General features: G+C 39.9%; 1 protein-coding gene across 1 annotated transcript in view; it reads right to left on the reverse strand.

Annotated features, from left to right (window-relative positions):
* The window catches only part of LARP4B (La ribonucleoprotein 4B), a 58,026-nt gene that overhangs the window by 8,877 nt on the left and 29,436 nt on the right, over positions 1–19,713 (reverse strand). The window contains exons 3-13 of the mRNA XM_083466869.1: positions 14,552–14,699; positions 14,288–14,449; positions 11,783–11,864; positions 10,846–10,982; positions 9,930–10,033; positions 8,791–8,901; positions 8,069–8,122; positions 7,761–7,967; positions 5,958–6,064; positions 3,758–4,009; positions 517–562 (exon numbers count right to left, since the gene is read on the reverse strand). Of these exons, the coding sequence (XP_083322995.1) occupies positions 517–562; positions 3,758–4,009; positions 5,958–6,064; positions 7,761–7,967; positions 8,069–8,122; positions 8,791–8,901; positions 9,930–10,033; positions 10,846–10,982; positions 11,783–11,864; positions 14,288–14,449; positions 14,552–14,699 (1,410 nt within the window). The remainder of the gene's footprint in view (positions 1–516; positions 563–3,757; positions 4,010–5,957; positions 6,065–7,760; positions 7,968–8,068; positions 8,123–8,790; positions 8,902–9,929; positions 10,034–10,845; positions 10,983–11,782; positions 11,865–14,287; positions 14,450–14,551; positions 14,700–19,713) is intronic.

Raw genomic sequence — 19,713 nt, forward strand, 5'->3', positions numbered from 1 at the left:
TGGTCATCAACCAGATGCAGTTATTGGGGGAGGAACTACACAGAAAGGGGGGGGGCACATCTCAATGCACAAAACACCCCTCGCGGTGTAAAAGATGCCACCACAAAAGAGGAGGAAAATGGCTTGGAACTGTGGAGAGAAAGAATTGGGAGGGGAAATGCAACCAAGAGGAGACAAGGGTTGGGGAAAATGGGGATCAAAGAGGATCTGCATGACCTTAACTTCACAAAGAAGCAGATCTAATATCCATTTTGTTATGGGGATTTTCTCCTTCCAATGAAAGCAGACTAGTCTCTGGCTGGGAGGAGAAATAGTGGACGGGTGGGTGAGGACCATTTTAGCCAAGCCTGCTTTTCAGTAACCCTGATAAAAAAAATGACTCTGCTCCAGTCTTGGTATTCACCTCACGACCCTCAGGAGCTACTGACTGTATTTTATTCTTTAGTAATTATATCATGTCAATCATTTCACGTATTACTATGTCATTCATGATATTTGCAGCCATAACAAACTCACCGTAAACTTGTCTTCTCTCTTCTTTCGATAGCCATACGAGTTTTTCCTGGAAGCAGAAAAATCAATGTAATAAGAAACTTTTGCTCTATGCATCGCTGGTAAGAAGCTCACTACATGACCTTGGGTCCAGACACTTATCTCTTGGCCTATCAACCTCACAGAGTTGCTGGGAGGATATGATCTTTTGGGAGGGAGGTGGAATAATGTTGTATGTCACCTTAATTCCCCGGCTGCATCAATGTAACTTCCTCCACGTCAGATTATTTAATTAACCCTGCCTATTCATAAAAGCAAGGGGATGCTAAGTAGGTAAAGGTAATGCAAGCAATTAGTTTTCCCAGCATGCTTTCTAACTGGCAGATTCTGGTTTTGGAATGGAATTCCAATCTTGTGGTGTGCTGCAAGCTTGAGTCTTTGTAACCTTCACCTGAATATTATTTATTTATATAATTCCTAAAATTTCTACACCACTTGATTGTAAAAAAAACAAGCTCAAAGAGGTTTACAAACAGATAAAACAAGAAAAAATTCACAGCCATTACTTTGAAATATGCAAAGTTAAAAATACTAAAACAGATTAAAGTTACCTCAACTTTCTAAGCATCTAGTTGGCTTGTTTAAACAATAATGTTTCTAGCAGGCGCAAAAAAGATTACAGTGAAGGCGCCTGCTTGATCTCAAGTGGCAGGGAGTTTCAAAGTACAGGTGCTGCCATTATTCTCTGGCTAGAACTTTAAAGCATAGGAAGCTGATAGAAGTCATTCACCTGTATAGCCGTCTTGTTCTTCAGAGAATACAATCAAATCCTGACACACATTAAATAGCCTGCATTTCAACTATTAAGCTGCAAAGATTGCATTACCGCTTCATTTTCCAATTTTTGTCAATGAAAAATATGTTGATAAATAATACATTCTGGGATAATGGCAGTTAGCTTTTTTCGGTTTGCTTTTATCTGAAAGTTGCCTGGGGAGCCCCATCAGGGAAAAAGGAGGGAATATAAACAAACTAACAAATTCCCCACCACTATTTTTTCCCATGTCTTTCGGTGCTTTTGTCTCAAATGATTAAGGGCTGACTATGCCACAGCCAAGTACACGGTGCTCTTGCTCCTGTTTTTTGTAAAAAAGAAGAAGTTTTTATTCAAGATTTCCTTGTGTTACAAAACAAACATATAAACAAGGAAAAGTACAAATAACATCTCCGTTTTTTATTCATAGTGTCTTTTTCACAGTTCGTTTACATTTGGTATGAGACACTATGGTCGTGGACATCATGCAGTTGCTTTCGTTCTCTTGCATAATGTTAGCGCTCCTTGTTCAAGGCAAGCTACATTGTTCTACTATCCATACCATGGCTTGGTACCTGTATAAATATCTACAGCACTAGGAATTTGGGGTTTCTTGCAAGTTTACAGGAGACCTAAATCCTTTGTAAGCAATTGTCTCACAATTCTCTTATGTTTTCTAAGTAACAAATAAAGGCAATGAACATAAGGCTGATTAGTAATAGATTTTTATAAAGGACAAAAAAGACTGAAGTGCTGAGTTCTGCTCAGGGTTCCAGCCACTCCATTCGATTCCATTTCTCTCTGCAGTTTTGGTATTACAAATGGTAGCAACAAATGACTGCATTCATAGAATAAGAGTCTGCAGTGTCAAATAAGAACTAGCACAGTAACACCAGGCACAAGGGCTAGACTGTAAGACAGTAGCTTGACAACAGATACCTACAAAGGCTTATGAAATCTATCAATCTGCTCTTAGCACTCAGATGACGGGTTAGGGGAAGAATGACAAAAAATCAATTATCTGTGCATGTGTACGTGTAATATCTCATAGATTTGCAGTAAAATAAAAAGGTGTCCAGAGCACTACTATTGGAAACAAACAAGAGGAAAAGTTGAAAACCACCACATATCAATGCTAATGAAGTGCAAGGTCCAATAAGCGTTTACATTGCAATGATGGCACACACAGAAAGCCATGCCTATTCAGTCCATTCAAGCAGCACAGAAATAAATTTCTGGCAAGGAATTGGGCTTCCTAAAAAACATCTCTTACAAAAACACCACCCCCCACATTTCCAGTTTCACAACTCTGGCAGAGAAAGCTCTGTTGAAGGCTTAGAAACCAAAAGGAATGTTTGGCAGATTATTAAGATGTCTTTTGTGCCCTCCAGTTCTTCCTTGGCTGATCATCCTTACTGAGTTTAAAATTCTTGTCCCTAGCCCGTGCAATATCAACTGACCCCCACCAAGTAAAGTATTTGTGTTCCTGAAAAGACCAGATGCAGCCAGCTTGCGGTCTTCATTCTGAACACAATTTCTCCCTGTCAAATCACAGAGCACCAAGCAACAAAGGTTCTAGGATCCCAGGGCCAATGAGGCCAATGAGATTACCACCTTGGTAGAACTAAGCAGGTCTCAGCCTAACCAGTACCTGCATGGGAGCCACATGAGCAGTGTCTTGGACTCCATAACCGAAGGCAGCCAGGATAAATAAGTAAGCTAAATTGCAACTTCCAAATTGTAAATAGTCAAAATAAAAAAATTCCTTCCAGTAGCACCTTAAAGACCAACTAAGTTAGTTCTTGGTATGAGCTTTCGTGTGCATGCACACTTCTTCAGACTACCTATCCCAAATTGTAAATAGTTATATAACAACTAAAGCAACAGAAATATGTTATTAGATTGAATATGGTTTGCCATATTTTGATATGGACCCTAGTTTAACACCAAAACACTTTCCCAACCAGATGTTTCTTTTTTTAGTTTGGTACTTCTTCACTTCGACTTGTCACCATGTTAATGCCTCTTTCTACAAGCAATTATTTCCCTCTCTTGGACTCATTGCCCTAGAAGCATTCCAAACTGTTGCAGTCCTCTTTATGTAGCCATCAGAAATCTTCCCACTCACTTCAGTCTGCCAATTTTTTGTGTCAATACAGATTCTAATCTTTTTGTTAGTAAGCATCTTCTCAGTTCTTGCACGCCTGTTTTCTTAGACGCACCTCATCTGTGGAATTTCTTTCCCAGCCTCTCATTTATACAAAAACCCTTTTAAAAAGATGCTTTTAAAAGTTATTTTCTTTTCTCTTTCCCCGCAATTCAATCTCCCTCCTCACCTGGGGTTTCATCTTCCACTTTTCATTACTCCCACATGGTGGAAACACATGATTTAATGGAGCTCTGAGCAGCACTTAGTCAACAAAAGTGCTTAATAAATGTTCCAGTACTCACCTTCCTCTACCTAAGTTTGGGGATGAGTCTAAAGTAGCAGGCTCTACTCGCCCACTGCCCACTTCACGCTTGGTATAACTTGTCGTACTTTGCATCCGTGTCCTGTTTTGCCCTGGTTGCCTTGTTTGCGGGCTCCTGACACCGTTGATTAAGCGGTCAGCAGAAAAATTGAATATTGTAGGGCTCTCTAAAAGTCCTGGCCCTCTGTCCGCACTGGGTATTGTATGCCGTAGATGTGATTTGCTGGGATTTCTGGGGGAGAAACAAAAGACATAATTTAAACCATCGTGCAAAATCTGCAGACAACTTCCAGAACCGCGCTGAAGAACTTTCTAAAGGCTATTCCTTTTATAGCATAAGGCAAATGTTTACCGAATACATAAATTGTTCAGGCTGTGGCGGGAATCCACCCAACACTCATGGGGAAATGTGGCGTGATCTTTTAGAGCAATCAAAGGAAACTTTATTACATAACATGACAAAGGTCTGTAATTTTATCAGGACAAGTTGTAACATCTGTCTTCTTCTCAAAATCTATCTTCTACAAAGAAGATACATTTACTTCCACAAAGTCTATTTATATGGAAAGGCCTGGTGCTTCTTCTTCTTTTTTTATAATTTTTATTGAATGGTTTTATGTTACAAAAAACAATACAGCCATACTACCACTAAATATAATTAAGAAAAAAAATTACATACATCGATATTTAGTTTGTTATTTGTTATTTACCGTCTTATTTCCTCCCAAACATTGCATACAACAACACACATGTGCAGACACCCACACACCCGCACAGAAAATGCTAACAATGAAAGTAAATATTTTTTCCCTTTTATCTTCCAAAATCTGTTCTTCAACTTTGACTTCCTGTCAAGTCCCTTTGCATATGTTTTATCTTACATTTGAATGAACACAAAACAATAAACCTTTCTATATAATTTTTCTAATACATTCTGAAAACATAATAAATCCTTAATTGTTGTCCAGAAAGGCCTGGTGCTTCTGTAGATGCAATGGCTTCCATCATGAGAATGTGCGCTCCGCCCACCTTAACCAAGACGGAGATCTTGGCATCAATCTTAACTGTGGTTAACTCTCTGTCTGGTTAGCCTGAACCAGTGGATAAGATGGGAGGGTGGAATTTACTCTGGGGTAGAGGTACAGTGGTACCTCGGGTTACAGACGCTTCAGGTTACAGACTCCGCTAACCCAGAAATAGTACCTTGGGTTAAGAACTTTGCTTCAGGATGAGAAGAGAAATCGTGCTCCGGCGGCGCGGCAGCAGCAGGAGGCCCCATTAGCTAAAGTGTCTCAGGTTAAGAACAGTCTCAGGTTAAGAACGGACCTCTGGAACGAATTAAGTTCTTAACCCAAGGTACCACTATATGTGATTTTATGGTCCGTTCTCATCTTTTAACCACAGTCAAGAGAGAGTGGTCATTCTATACGTACCTGCCCTTGAGGATATTAAATACCTTGCAGCTCCAGCACTGACTCTATTCTCCTCTCAGCCATCATCCCCTCTCCTCCCACTGCTTCACATACATGTAGTTCAGTTCTTCTGGCTCTAGAAGCCAACAATGTCTCTTTTAGAAGAAGCCTGTCTCATCACATTGAGATCTGTGACCACAGCACTTCATGAAGACACAACGCCTGCAAATCTTGTAAAATTATTATTCCTCCCAGCAGCATAGATTTCCATTTGGGGAGGTCACGTAGGCCACTTCCCTTAATCAATTGTTCAAATTGCTACTGTAACATTAACATAACCCAGGGTTGTAATTAAGGTCTGGGTTTTTTAAAAAATAAAAAACCAATTACAGTGGTACTTCGGGTTACAAACACCTCGGGTTACAGACTCTGCTAACCCAGAAGTAGTACCTCAGGTTAAGAACTTTACCTCAGGATGAGAACAGAAATTGTGCGCAGGTGGCGTGGTAGGCCCCATTAGCTAAAGTGGTGCCTCAGGTTAAGAACAGTTTCAGGTTAAGAACGGACCTCCAGAACGAATTAAGTTTGTAACTAGAGGCACCACTGGAATGGTTCTTTATACAATTATAAAGTGAGGACAGGCCATAGTATTCAAGAGAAGTGAACATCCCAAAGTGATACATACTCCTGGCAAATGCCATTCCAATAATTCCCACGACAGATATAACTTAACAGAGCAAAAGATGAAAACTTATTTCCAGAACTTGCCTGCTTCTAGGTGTATACTGCCTGAGTGAAGTCAGTGGAGAAGTAGTAGGCTTGAAAGTAGGAGATGTAAAACCATTGATAAATCCAGTATTTGGAAACGGTGTTACCTATGGAACAGAAGTACTGCAAGTTACACAGCTGTAGATTTAAGAGACTCTCAAGAGTTCTTGAAATGACCTCACAGGACTGATTTTTACATTAAGATCAGCACTTGCTGGCCCAGGTGTATAGCCCAGCTAGACCAGGATCCAGTCCTCACAGTGGCGAAGCAGGTAAGTTAGTTAATTTATTTAGTATGCCATTCTTCCTCAGAAGATCACAGGGTGGTTCGCAACATAAAAATACAAAATGAGAACACAAAATACTAAATAGAACAAAAGCAAAGCAATAATCACCCTGCCAAACACACATTTAAATGGTCTGGTTATGGAGTAATGTTTTTGCCTGGCACCTAAAGATATGTAATGAAGGCACCAGGTGAACCTCCCTGAGGAGAACATCCTACAGATGGGGAGCCACCACAGAAAAGGCCCGCTCTTGTGTTGCCATCCTCTGGACCTCTTATGGAGGGGGCGCATGAAAAAAGGGCCTCAGGTGATGATTGCAAGGTCTGGGTTGGCGGTCCTTGACATAATTGTGTCCCTGAGCTGTTTAAGGCTTCATAGGTCAAAACCAGCACTTTGGATTGGACCCGGAAAATAATTGGCAGCTAGTGCAGTCGGGCCAGGATGGTTGCAATATGCTCAAACTGTCTTGCTCTGGTAGGCAACCTGGTCACAGAATTCTGCACCAGCTTAAGTTTCCGAACTGTCTTCAGAGGCAGCCCCATGTACAATGTGTTGCAGTAATCTAACCTAGAGGTTATCAGAAGCATTTGGAGACCTGAAAGCCTGATCTGAGTGCATCCCACCCCCAACTTCTGATTCCCAGCAACTGGCATTCAAAAAGACATACTTAACATTTCTATTTTAAGTTTTTGCCTTGTATCTCTGACCCAAGTGTTATGCTTATGCTATGGCTTCTCAAAAAATATGGGTATTCTGGACAGTTTTCATGAATTCCAAGGAAACTATCTGAAGTACTCATCAGAAGTGAGGTTATGATCAGAAACAGCCCAGTCCTGTGTCTCAACCAATTTTCTCTTCCAAATTACCCATCTTCCTTTTGCATGGAGAATATTCAACATGTGCCTGGGGACACTGGATTGCAAAAAGGAAGGAGAATGAAGCATACTTCCTCGTAAGACCTATGTATTCTGGGTGTACAGTCAACTGCCATGGGGCAGGCTGTCTCAAATCAATTGCTCCTTTACATAAAAAACATTTAGTGTCTGCAGAAAGTTAGCATGTAAGGGAGAGGCTGAGGTCAAAACCCCTTAAGCACTGCACGTAGTTTGGAAGTCTGAAATGCAAGGACGATTCTGCCATGCAATTTTACTTAATATGTAGCTTGAGCGAAACACCTGGTCTTAAGATTATGAGGATAAATAATCAAGTCCTTAGTTCCTATCATCACTTCAATTTACACTGAAGGGGATTTAACAGAATTAAAAACATTCAAGAGGCCTTCTTTCTCATTGTCTTTAGCTACTCTGACTTGCTGCTACAAAATAATCTAAAAATGAGGAACATGGTGTAATGCTAATATATGGGTTGAGAAGTAAGAGTACGTAAAACAGATTCAGGAAGTACACCAGTTATTATGGAGCTATAAACTGAATCTAGTATGCCCCGATTATATTCAAGACTAAGTAACAGCATGAACATTTAAAAAGCAACAAAGGAATGATTCTGAAGTGCTTACCAGTGATGGATCAAGATAGCTATGTGTTGTTGACCACGTCTGTGGGGCAATTAAGCTGTACAGTGGAAACTGCTGTTGGGGGCTGTATACTGGAGGTATGTAAAATGATGTTGTATAACGCTGTGTGTAGATGTTCATGTCCAGAGGTCTGTATCCATTCTTTGGCAAAAATGTGTTTATAGCTATAGCCTTTGCTTTTATTCTTGCCTAAAAGACAGAAGAGCATGATCTTAGAAGAATCAGCCTAAGAGAAAGACGACCACTCTCAGAAGTATTTCAGTGAACACTAAAAAACAAAACGTATTTACCTTAATTGGTTTTCCTTGGAAGGTTTTCACTTCTTCTCTAAGGTATCTATAAGCCTTTAAGAGTGAAAAATATGTTTGTGTGAAAGGCAGCAGATATAGCAAGTTAACAAGAAAAAGTATATCATTATGCACACACAGATATTAACTCAAACAATATCAGTTCTTCCCTATTTAAGAATACTTGGGTCCAATTCAGGTTTATACTGGATTACAGACAGGTCCTCAGCATATGGTCAGAGGCATTATCAGGTTTCATTTTAACCCTGCTTGGCAATGATCATATGTGGTACTAAAATCACAGTAAAGATGGGAGCAGGAAGCTACTTACTCCATTTCAAAAATTCCACTCTAGGGTCTAAACCAGCTTTTGAGAGCAGCCCAGACAAGAAAGGCACAATTAAGACTTATCGTAATCACAACAGCAGTTGGCTGAATCACTCCTTTTAGTCGGATTTAAAATTTCCAAGAAGTACATGTATTCTAGACTTAATTATGGAAACCATGACTAGACAACAATGAATTTCTCTGAATTATGAAGGCTGCTGTTCTGTGCAACTATATGATGTCTTCCTGCCATTTCCTACATGAACATTGTATTATGGACCAACTTTGTTTGTGGAGGTCTGTTCACACCACCTCAGTCAAGAGTGTCACAGTAATTAATCTCCAAAACCGATAATTGACACAAACTAAATATGTGCAACAAAAAAGCGAGAGCTTACCTGCTGTGCATCTGCTTCAGACTCAAATGTAATAAACCAGTTGTCATTATAGGCAAACTCACAGTTGATGAACCTAGGCAAGTTATCTCCCTTGAAGAGTGCTTCGACCTCCTAAGGAAAGATTGGTGGGAAAGAGGGTTCACTGACAAGTACAACAGAAGGTTCATTTAGGACCAAGCAAGTAAAGGCCTCATTAGAACTGATGGCAAAAAATATCACTGACTATCCTTAATTTCAACAAGAAAGGGCTATGGAGCAGGGTACTGACAATGTCCCATCATTCCAGGGACCTGATTTCTTTTCAACTATGCAAAGGCTGCCACCTAAAGGTTTGATGTTGGTGCCTAAACAATTTCAGGGTGGCACCTGACTAAGTCACACCTATCACTAATTTAAAGTCCATTGATTTCAATTGGGTCTATTCCAGTACAGTTCAGATACTACTCACTGAACTGTAAATACAAAGACATACCGTGTTAACCTTCAATTAACAGATTAACAGCAGATACACCCTTATTGACGTTCCTAAGTCAAACTTTATGACTCAGGAAATTGTGTTTTCCTGTTAATATCACTCTGCATGAACACCAATATTACTTTTTTGATTTCTTAAAACATCTCTTTCTCTTCAAAGAGCATTTACTCAACCTCCTTGATCTCTTCTGCTGTCAATGAGCTAGTTAGAACACCTCACTCAAAATGTTGCCCATTGCTCTACATTTATTGATTTGGAATCTGTCTTCCAGGAGCAGCCTTAACTTTATGGTGGAAGCATGTAGAGCGGCACTCGCTGTCTAAAAGGCTCCAGAAACCTCTTTCTGACAAGGTATAAATGGCATCTCAGCGGCAATTCAATATTTTCTTTTAAACAGGTATTTAGTTATTGGTTGAGTGTGGGATTGTTTTCCTTGTACGCTTTATAAAATTGTGAGTGATATCATGAATGCACAATTATATGGAAGTAAATCTTACTTGGAAAATATTATATGGAAGAAAAGCTTACTTGGCCACAAGTGATCGCCAAGAGAGAGAATCACAATTAAAGCTGTAGCCACCTAGCACCATGGCAAAGGTATAGGGTGGGTGGGATTTTTTAAAAGCATGTTGCGAATTGTTTGACTGCTGTATACGGAACTTACTTCAATTGGAGTAGATTCAGGTACTTCACGTAAAATCACAATGCAGCGATTCTGGTTTGGCCTGACTTTTTCACCCTTCTCGTCCACTTGGACTAAAGGCAATGCTAGGGGAAGACACATACAACACAGTTACTTTGAATTCAACCAGTTAAGCAAGGCTTTGTATTGCACAGACTGCAGTTTTGTAGGACTAGAGTAAGATCTGTTACCTTATTCATCTCCAGTTTGTAAATAAATGTGTACAAACGTGGAACATGCCTGTCAAGTCTCCCAGGCAAACAACTTACTTTAGGAAAGATCCTGGAGTGTTCACCACACCTCTTAGTGAAGCCTTTCAGAGGGGGGAACCCACTCCTACCAGTCTTACTCTGTTAGAAAGTCCACCTTGTATTGCCCTTTTCCCCACTTTGAAATGAAAGAGTGTACATTCCAATACTACTCTTTGGTACTACACTAAACAAATCATCAGGAGTGAGAATAAAGCGCTTCACTTATCAGATTCCAAACTGCCTCACACCAGTGGTAATTACTTTCAAATACTTTAGCCACGATACAAAAATTTTTCCACTTAGAAAAGTCTGTAGTGGCTGACGCTAAACAAGCTACATACTGAATATACGTTTAACTGCAACAATCCAGAAAGCCTCAGCAGTATCATTAGGATACCCAAGTCGAGCAGTTTGACAGAGGGGCATTCTCCAATAAATCTATTGTATAAAACAGAAGATTAAATGGCAGGTCTCTCGCTGCAAGCATGAATTTACTGCTAAGACAGGTTTATTGTCATTTAAGTACAGTTTTCTAAATGTTGCACTTACCCGCTGGCTTCAACCCTCCCCCAATGCTATGCACCTCACAGAACAAAAACTCACTATTCATCTTCAAGTCAAAAATAGGTGCTTTGTCAATTACTTACATCGCAGCACTTCAACAATCAAATCCATATCAGTACTCAGCTTCTTGACGTGATCAAGGTTTGCTACTGTCATTATTGGCACATACTGATCACTGTCCATCTGAGATATAAGGTACATGTCACTGGCAAGATTCTCTCTGTTGAAGGAAAGCAGAGTCTTCATTATAAAACTCCTTTCTTTATCTTTACACAAGCGAAAAAGTTGCATTTGACTTGCTTATTGATCAACATGCTCACTAGAGCTGATCGGGAGTTGTAACTCAGCAGCATCTGAAAGGGCAAAGGTTCCTCACACATGACCTAACCTATCATCCTAAAAGGCAAATATCTGTAAACTGCTCTGGAAGCCTTTTTCTTTTCTGGTATGAAGAGTGGGATAAAAATGTGGGATAACCAACATGCCTAAGTCTAATTAATGCATGAAGGGTTTGATGCCACAGAGTAAGCTGGCCTGGCAGGCTTAGCTATGTCGCTCCCCTCCAACCTGGGAGGAATGTAATCAAGCCTTATCGCTGTACCTCACAGTCTACTTGAGAAGCTCAATTTGGGAGATCTGAGCTGCTTGCTCCAAGCGCAGACCACATCACTCTAACAGGTCTCTCTTAAATTCCTACACCAATAATTTAGGAACTTTCACCAGTATAACTAAGCCACGTTTTAATGCCTGTGCAACCTTTACTGAATGCTGCATGGAAAAGCACATGGACCCGTCCTTTGTGAGTATATAAATCAACCTTTTTTAACTTATCAAATGAGTGGTCTCTCTCTATGCTGCAGATTTTGCTTTGCTTTGCTGCATATTTTGCAATAATATTTTCCCCAAACCTGGATATTGGCATCTAAGAATTCTATATATCTCTATTTTTCTTGCTACCAACAAAAATGCTTTAAATAAATACAGCATGAGTGGTCACTACTGAATACATGTTATGCTTACCTAGATAAACAGAACTCCAGTGTTTTTTTCAGTACTTCTCGCAAGTCTTCCTGACCTTCTGACTGCAGCTGTTCTTTACCTTCTAGAAACAGAAGACATGAGTTTTACAAAGTTGGGGGAGAAACCAAGCCTTCATAAAAAGTAGCTTCCTTCAAGTGTCAAAGGTCACCTTATTTGCAATGGCAATAGAGGTTAAATAAAGTACCCTTCATACCAACTCATGACACAAAGAGTATCTTGCACATGATCCTAAATATCCGGACTCAGCAGAAACTTTGGTGGAGCTTAGACACACATAAGCTTGCATCCACAGTCTACCCACCCCATCTCATTAGAAAAGGTTGGCTCCATTGAAAAGCCAAGCAGCAATCATTTTATATTACCATCAATACATAAACAACTGACAAATTAGTTAGGATTCCTTTCCAGTTGCAATAGCTTTTAAGAAATAAGGGTGATGTAAAATATGTAAATATTTGAACAGGAATAAATTTTTATATATCTGGAAGCTATCAAGAAGGCTTCTAGTATTTATTTTTTCTGCTCTGTTATGTACACCCTTTACACACTCAATGCAGACAAGTATCTCAAACGTCATCTTTAAAACTTGAAATATATTACTGCCGAGAAAGCAGTTTGAAATATGTGCACAGCACCATGATATAATGATATAATATGAAAAAAAATTCATTTGTTAGCTTCAAAGTACAAAGACCAACATGAAACTCTTATGTAAGAAACTCTTATGTAAGAAAGTTGCATTATTCATTATAATTTTAACAGCCAGGATTGTGTTTGGTACTACAGTGGAAATTCTTGCCATCAGACGTTGCAGCAGACACGAGCTAAATTCTTTTTGCTAAACGGCCTCGGTCCAGTATACCTGAAGGAGCGTCTCAACCTCCATCGTTCTGCCCAGACACTGAGGTCCAGCTCCGAGGGCTTCTGGCAGTTCCCTCGCTGCAAGAAGCCAAGTTACAGGGAACCAGGCAGAGGGCCTTCTCGGTAGTGGCACCCGCCCTGTGGAATGCCCTCCCACCAGGTATCAAAGAGAAAAATAACTACCAAACTTTTAGAAGACATCTAAAGGCAGCCCTGTTTAGTGAAGCTTTTAATGTTTAATAGGTTATTGTATTTTAGTGTTTTGTTGGAAGCCGCCCAGAGTGCCTGGGGAAACCCAGCCAGATGGGCGGGGTATAAATAATAAATTGTTGTTGTTGTTGTTGTTGTTGTTGTTGTTGTTGTTGTTTATTCTATTAAGTAAAAACTTAGATTATCAGTTGGAAAAAAGCAGAAGGGAGCTCCAAATTGATTAAGATGGATAAGAGAATTATATAATGTTTTGAAAAGTTCCTTTTCTGGACTCAGAAGAAATGACACAAGAATTATAGTGTTAGGCTGCACTGAACAACATCCAATGATATCTGCCTGTTTGCACAACAGAAAAATGCTTGTGCAATGTGACTTCCTTAGATGAGTTATTAGGTTTCCCCAATAACATTAGTTTAAAACAGACAGTACCCCAGGCAGGTGGTATCTATCCTCAGCCTATATACTGTATAAAAATGGTAGAGCTGTGCATTGGTTGAAATCCTATGTTCACACCCTGAAAACACAGTATTTGACACTAGCTGCAAAGCAAGTTTCTGGCCCTGAGATTGTGGAGGATTGATACCATGTAGGCAATGTCATGTGTGGGTTGCACAGTGAGCAGATGTAATGCCCTGCAAAGTTTGTCTTTCTCTGTAACTAGCAAAAGCAGAATTACTGAATTAAGCAAATAAAATGTGCATAATGTGAACCATTCAGCTTTTCTTGCCTTTGCCAAAGAATACAATCTTCATTTTAAAAAAAAATTAAAATAAACATGGCCGATGGTCAGGGATGGTGGGAACTAGAGAGCACTACTCCTGAATTATGCACTGTAGGCACTTTTCATTATACAACTTAGACTTCCAAGATAACATGTCAACACTACATCCTGTGATCCTATAAAATACTCAGTTCATCTAGTAAATATATTCACTACCCAAGACATTGAAGGTTCAAAGTTCCTAGCATTGTCTGGGCTGTTGAGACTTCAAAGTTTAGATTGCTTTTTAATGACGGAGGCAAGTTTGAACATTTGAAATATTGTACATATGATCAATCTGGTATTTCTTTAAATGTACTGTAGTCACAAGCCCGGGGGCAAACAGTGGTTTGTCCTAAATGAAGCAGACTGAGCCCCACATATAAATACATGCAAATGTGCTGGTAAAATTGTTACATTAATAGGCACTACTTATTTCAGACTATGCATCAAGGATTCCTACAAGCAACTATTGTTACTGTTTAATCATTTCTGTAGCAATTCCTATAATTCAGTGTTGCCCAGGTAAATTTCTTCAGTAGCTTGTAATTTATAAGTTCCTGTCAAAGACATATTTAGGATAAACACTGGGGGTCATTTTGTAAGTTGGAAAATCATTTTAAAAACATACAAGGAAGCCTCCTCTTTCTTACCTGTCTGAGTGTTTTCGTGTATAGATTCATACTCTGAATGATCTAGAGCCAAAGGGTTCATATCTGTCTGGTCTGACAGTGGAGCTGTCAGTGATGGTTCTTGCAGTTCTGTTAACGATTCATTCTGGTGCTTTTTGTCACCATCACCGTTGGCCTCCAACCCTGCAGAAAAAGTTGCAGGAGTCACAAACCAAGAAATTCTTTATCTGCTTTAAATTAGAAAGAAAAGGCTCAGAGGACCAGCATACTCAGCTAGAATCGTACCTTCTTTGCAGGAATCTGGTGGATGATCTGCTATTTCTTCCCAGGTTTTGCTCACGCCACCATCATTAGCCCCGCTTGCTTCCACATGTAACATATGATTCCCCCATACTTTTGCATTAGGATTTAGTTCAGAAACCTTGGCCGACTCCTAGGAAATAACAATTGGGTTACGCTCTGTTAACTAAATGCCTGTAATTTTACGTGGTTCCTTATTATAAATGCAACCCACAAATGGTTAAAAGATATACAGCAGTGGAATAAGAGTTCTTGTGGCTAGAGGCCATTCGGTGCTTATGTAAACTCAACCTACATTACTTGTCAAGGCAAATTCATCCACATTTATCATTTGTATAGCTCTTTGGAATATTCAAAGAAGTAACATCAATTGTCTTAGATTCCAAGTTGTTCTCCTTCTCTTGTACTCTTGTAAGGAGGTATTTCCGACAAGTCTCTCCTCCATCAGCAGTCGTTCCCCCACCCAAAAAATAATCTTACACCTTTCCCAAAGGACCCAACTCAATTGGGATGAGACCACAGGAAGCTGCAGGAGGTAGCAGGAGTCAGGAAAGCTCTGCTCCATTTATGAAAGTTACCACCCAGGCTTCATTTATATTTATGATCAGATTTATACTCCACTTTTCCCACCAAATGGAGACATCCAACTGGTTTTCAACAGTGGCTACATTCAGATGGTTACACTAAATCACATTTTAGTGTTACCAATATGAGCCTGTGCAAGTATGACATTCATGCGCTCCCTCCCTCCATGATTTAGCATTAGGAGGAGCTGCCTGTGTGAGCCTTGGATCTGCACACTCTCCCATGCCTGGGTGTAGCTATGAGGAGACTCGCAGCTTCTATCTGGTATTATTATTATTATTATTATTATTATTATTATTATTATTATTATTAATAACAACCCCAGTTTAGTGTTATACCTGAGCCCTAAACTGTGGTTAATTTTAACTGTAGTTTACTAAAAAAAAATGCAGGTTTCATAGTTAAGATTAACTGCAGGTTGTCCAGATTCAGACTTAAGGCTAAGCTGTGGTTAGTCAAAAATAGATGGCAACATTCGTTGTGCCGTGCCAGAGCAGTGTGCAAGAATGAGGCTTACAAAAGCAGGAAACAAACATTATCAAAAAAAGGAGCCATAGTAAAGGTAAAAGTAAATCTAAGCATTGGCAAGATCAAACGCGGATGTTAACTCCATAATCTTTGAACCAGTTCTGTAAGGGAATGTCCAAACATATTCTTACTACAGAGGAAGGGGGAAAGTGATTGATGCGAGTTTTCTTAAGGCCCCCTAGCAAGCCCATGGGCTGAGGCAAGGTATGAAGAAGGATTCATAGCTTATATTGTACAACTATGAAAATGTCCTCAAAGATGATGGCACTATAAGATTTCAATCATGTCATAAATGATTGAACTAGCTACCTATTGCAATGCATGCTTTACAATCTTCTAATCATGTGGTTATGATAAGATGGGTGGATTTGTGCAACAATTCCCCTTACACAATAATTCCCTTGAAGAATTAAGGCTTGCACGATTGGTATTGTTATGAGCAATTTATGTCTAGGATAATTTCCACAATAAATTGTGACCATTTTGGCTCTTGCCTGCCTTTCAAAATAAAGACAAAACCACAAACATAACAAGACAAGTGTTATCTCTCTGAATAACAACCCTAGCGGTAATAACTGCTGCACAACTCCAAACATCATTGCTCTATAGTTTTTAAGCAACAAACCTAGAAACAAATCTAAGCTCGGATACCTCAGTAGGTATGGTGCTGACAATGCCAAGGTTGCAGGTTCGATCCCTGTAAGAGACAGCTGCATATTCCTGCACTGCAGGGCATTGGACTAGATTGGGCTCAGGGTCCCTTCCAACTCTATGATTCTATGAGAAATGTCTTCCTTTACATTAGGAAAGGGCAGGGGCCATCAGAGTTTTGGCTGGCCTTGATAGCCAGCTGAAGTTTGTGATGATGAAGACTCCCCTCCTCAGTTTCAATGCAATCTTGCACATGTCTACTCAGAAGCACATCCCACTGCGTTTGATGGAGCTTAATCCTAGCAGGGCATAGGATTTGAGCCTTGGGAGTATTCCCCCCATAGTCTTCCCAGCATCAATCAAACAATGCTACCTCTTGCTTAGCAATGTTCCAGGGACATAATATTGCTGGCTGGCTGCCACTGAGGAGCTCTGCTGCCACTGCCAGAGGCAGTAACGAAAAGTAAAACACAAATCCAAAAAAGGATTAAGAGAAAGAGCGCTGGTGCTGTCCAGCTTCCAGCAGTTAGATGTGCCCCAAGAAACTCTGGAAAAAAAATGAATGAAATGCACCCCTCTATTCAACATGGAAACATGGCAGCAAATTCTGCAACAGCCCAAGTTCAAAGCAGTTACAGCAACCAAGTTAGCATTACAGTAATTCTCTACACACAGTGCTAGGGGAGCAGGGAATTGCCCAGACTAGACATGTGCACTGCAATCCCATACATAGCCTACTCAGAAGTAAGTCCTCCTGTGTTCGAGTGAGGCTCACGTGCCCTCAATTAGACCCCGACCACCGTTACAAAGCTACCGCTCACAAATGGCTAAAAGCAATTTTACAACGTAATGGTAGCAAGATGCTTTTTCAAATCCTCGTCCTTCAGCTCTCAGATAGGAGTGCAGGTATAGGGACACAATTATTTACTTCCCAGTTCAAACTTCTGAGCAATGATAAAAATTGGCTCATCAATAATGTATTAAAATTTAACCCAAGCATTTTTCCAATCTGTTTTAGGGAGAACGTTACAGTAAGTTGTAAAATATCAACTTTGTGGCAACCTTCAGAGGCTATGGATGGCTGAGAGGCAACAAAAGAGATGTCTATGCCTGCCACAACACAGGTACCAAGATGTGCTGTTATGTATGCCTCCATTTTAGCAATTGACAGTGGCTTAACTCAAACAAATGGAAACACTGCTGGAGTTTTAGAATATCATACATCAAATCAAAATCTTCACCTTGGATTACAGCAACTTCTTTTTAAAAGTGCCTGATGAATCAAATTATGATAGTGAAATACTTACATATCCTTCATCTCTACCTTGCCATCCCCAGATATCACTGTTTTGTTGTACTAGCAACTGGTAAGGGTATCCTCCCATTTCAAAAGAAGGAACAGTCACATCGCCAGTTTCATTTTGGAGCGCCTCACTAGCACTGCATGAGCTATCCGTTTTGTTAAAAGATGAATTAATCCACAAATATCCCATCAGATATTCCTGATCATCTGTAAACTTGGCAGATGAAAACAAACCACTTAGTGGAGCAGATGGACAAAGCGGATCACCTTGGGAATCGCCCATATCCATTTTGTGTGTGTTATCAGATTCCTTTAATATATCTTCCATCAGATCCAATACATGCTTTGCATTGCCTTGGTCACATTCTTGATCGTTAACAGAGGCCAGAGGTATTTCGTACGAAGGAGTAGCGGCATATTTGTCTACCTGCTTGGGGTCAATACAAATCCCACCTGCATCAGTGCAAGTCAGAGAGTCTTTGGCATCTGATCTGGAAGCACATTCCACCTCAACGTTCAGTTTCTGCTGGCCGTTTTGGGGAGCAGAGTCCTTTGCATTTTCTGTTGATATATCTGCACAGGGAATTGAAACTTCAGAATTTAAAGGCCTAAGAGGGCACATGGTTTCCATTATACTCTGTTTGGGTAAAGAGCTGCTTCCGTAGAATCCTGATTTCCCTCCCCTTGATCTGGTCGATGTCTCAGTGTGACTAGTTTCTATTTTTACATTTCTAGCATCACTTTCATCAACTGATGCAGGAAGTCTCTCTGTTTCAAGCTGACTATTAGCTTTATCAATCTGCAGGATACTTAAAGACTCCTCCAGAACTAAAGGCCTCTCTTGCATATTTGAAGATACTCTAAGTTTTTGCATTAGATCATTATTGCCATTTAACATACAGTCATCTTGAACAGTGAAATTTTCAGAATCTGCCTTGGTTTCTATTTCACTATGTGTTTTCCTTTCATGGTGTGTTTCCCATTTCAACCCATTTACAGGCTCTTCTGCAGTTGCTATTAATTTGTGAGGGTCAGTCCCTGCACTCAGCTGATCTTCCAGTCTATGGAATGTACATTTGTTCCATAGCTTGCATTGTTCATCATTCAAATCCATCTCACTCGCTTCAGAATGTGCTAAAGAGACACAGCAGCTGTTATCTTCGTTAAGTGAACTGGAATAGTCATTTGTTTTGCCATCCTTTTTAGAGAGGTTGTGTGGAACTTGAACTTCCAAGCAATTTTCATTTTGGATTCTTTCATATTCATTTACATTAAGAGGTTTAGAAAAAGTTAATGTCTCTTCGCTTCCCCATGATCCTTCTGTCAAATCACTCATCTCTGAAGGTATGTTATCTATTTGAGACAGGTTTTGCTGAGCAGCCCTTGTAAAGCTGCCGTCTTCATAACTGGTAAGCTCTGAAACATGGGGTATTTCCGCTTCAAAAGCCACACTCTCTGATGTTGGAAGTGTTTTAATGGTGCTTTCTTTCAGATCCCCATGGGAGCAGAATGTTCCAAGATCAGAATCATCTTCATATTTCAGGAGTAGCTCTGGATTAAACTGTTCAGAAAAGTTAGGGGTTTTCTTATCATTGCAGGCAGATACTCTCCAAAATTCATTTGTGCTTCCTGTAAAGTTTGGCCTATTCACTTGACTTTGGTTTTTTGTGTTATTTTGACTTACAGAGAGGAAATGACCAGTTGTGTCCTCAAACTCTGATGAAAACTTCAGGCTTCCCAACAACTGTTTAGAGTTTTCACCTTCGGTATTTTGATTTTCATTAGATTCAGACTTTACACCTTCAGTGACACATTTGTTCTCACTATTGAAAAAGGAAGTCCATGCATGAGTCCTGCTTTTTAATTGCAGAGAATATTTCATGCCATTCTCCAAATGCACAGGTGTTGGAGAATTATTGTTTTCACCAAGTGATTCATTCACAAAGATTCTACTACTACCTACCATATTCATTTCCTGGGTTCTATTTTTAGTAAGATCTTCGCCATGTGCTTGTGCCCTGAACACATCTGCTGCTATTCTGTCAGTATTTAACCTGTGATCCCCATTCACTAAGCCAAC

The sequence above is a fragment of the Podarcis liolepis genome (assembly GCF_965112155.1).
Source record: "Podarcis liolepis genome assembly, chromosome: 12".
Classification (NCBI taxonomy): domain Eukaryota; kingdom Metazoa; phylum Chordata; class Lepidosauria; order Squamata; family Lacertidae; genus Podarcis; species Podarcis liolepis.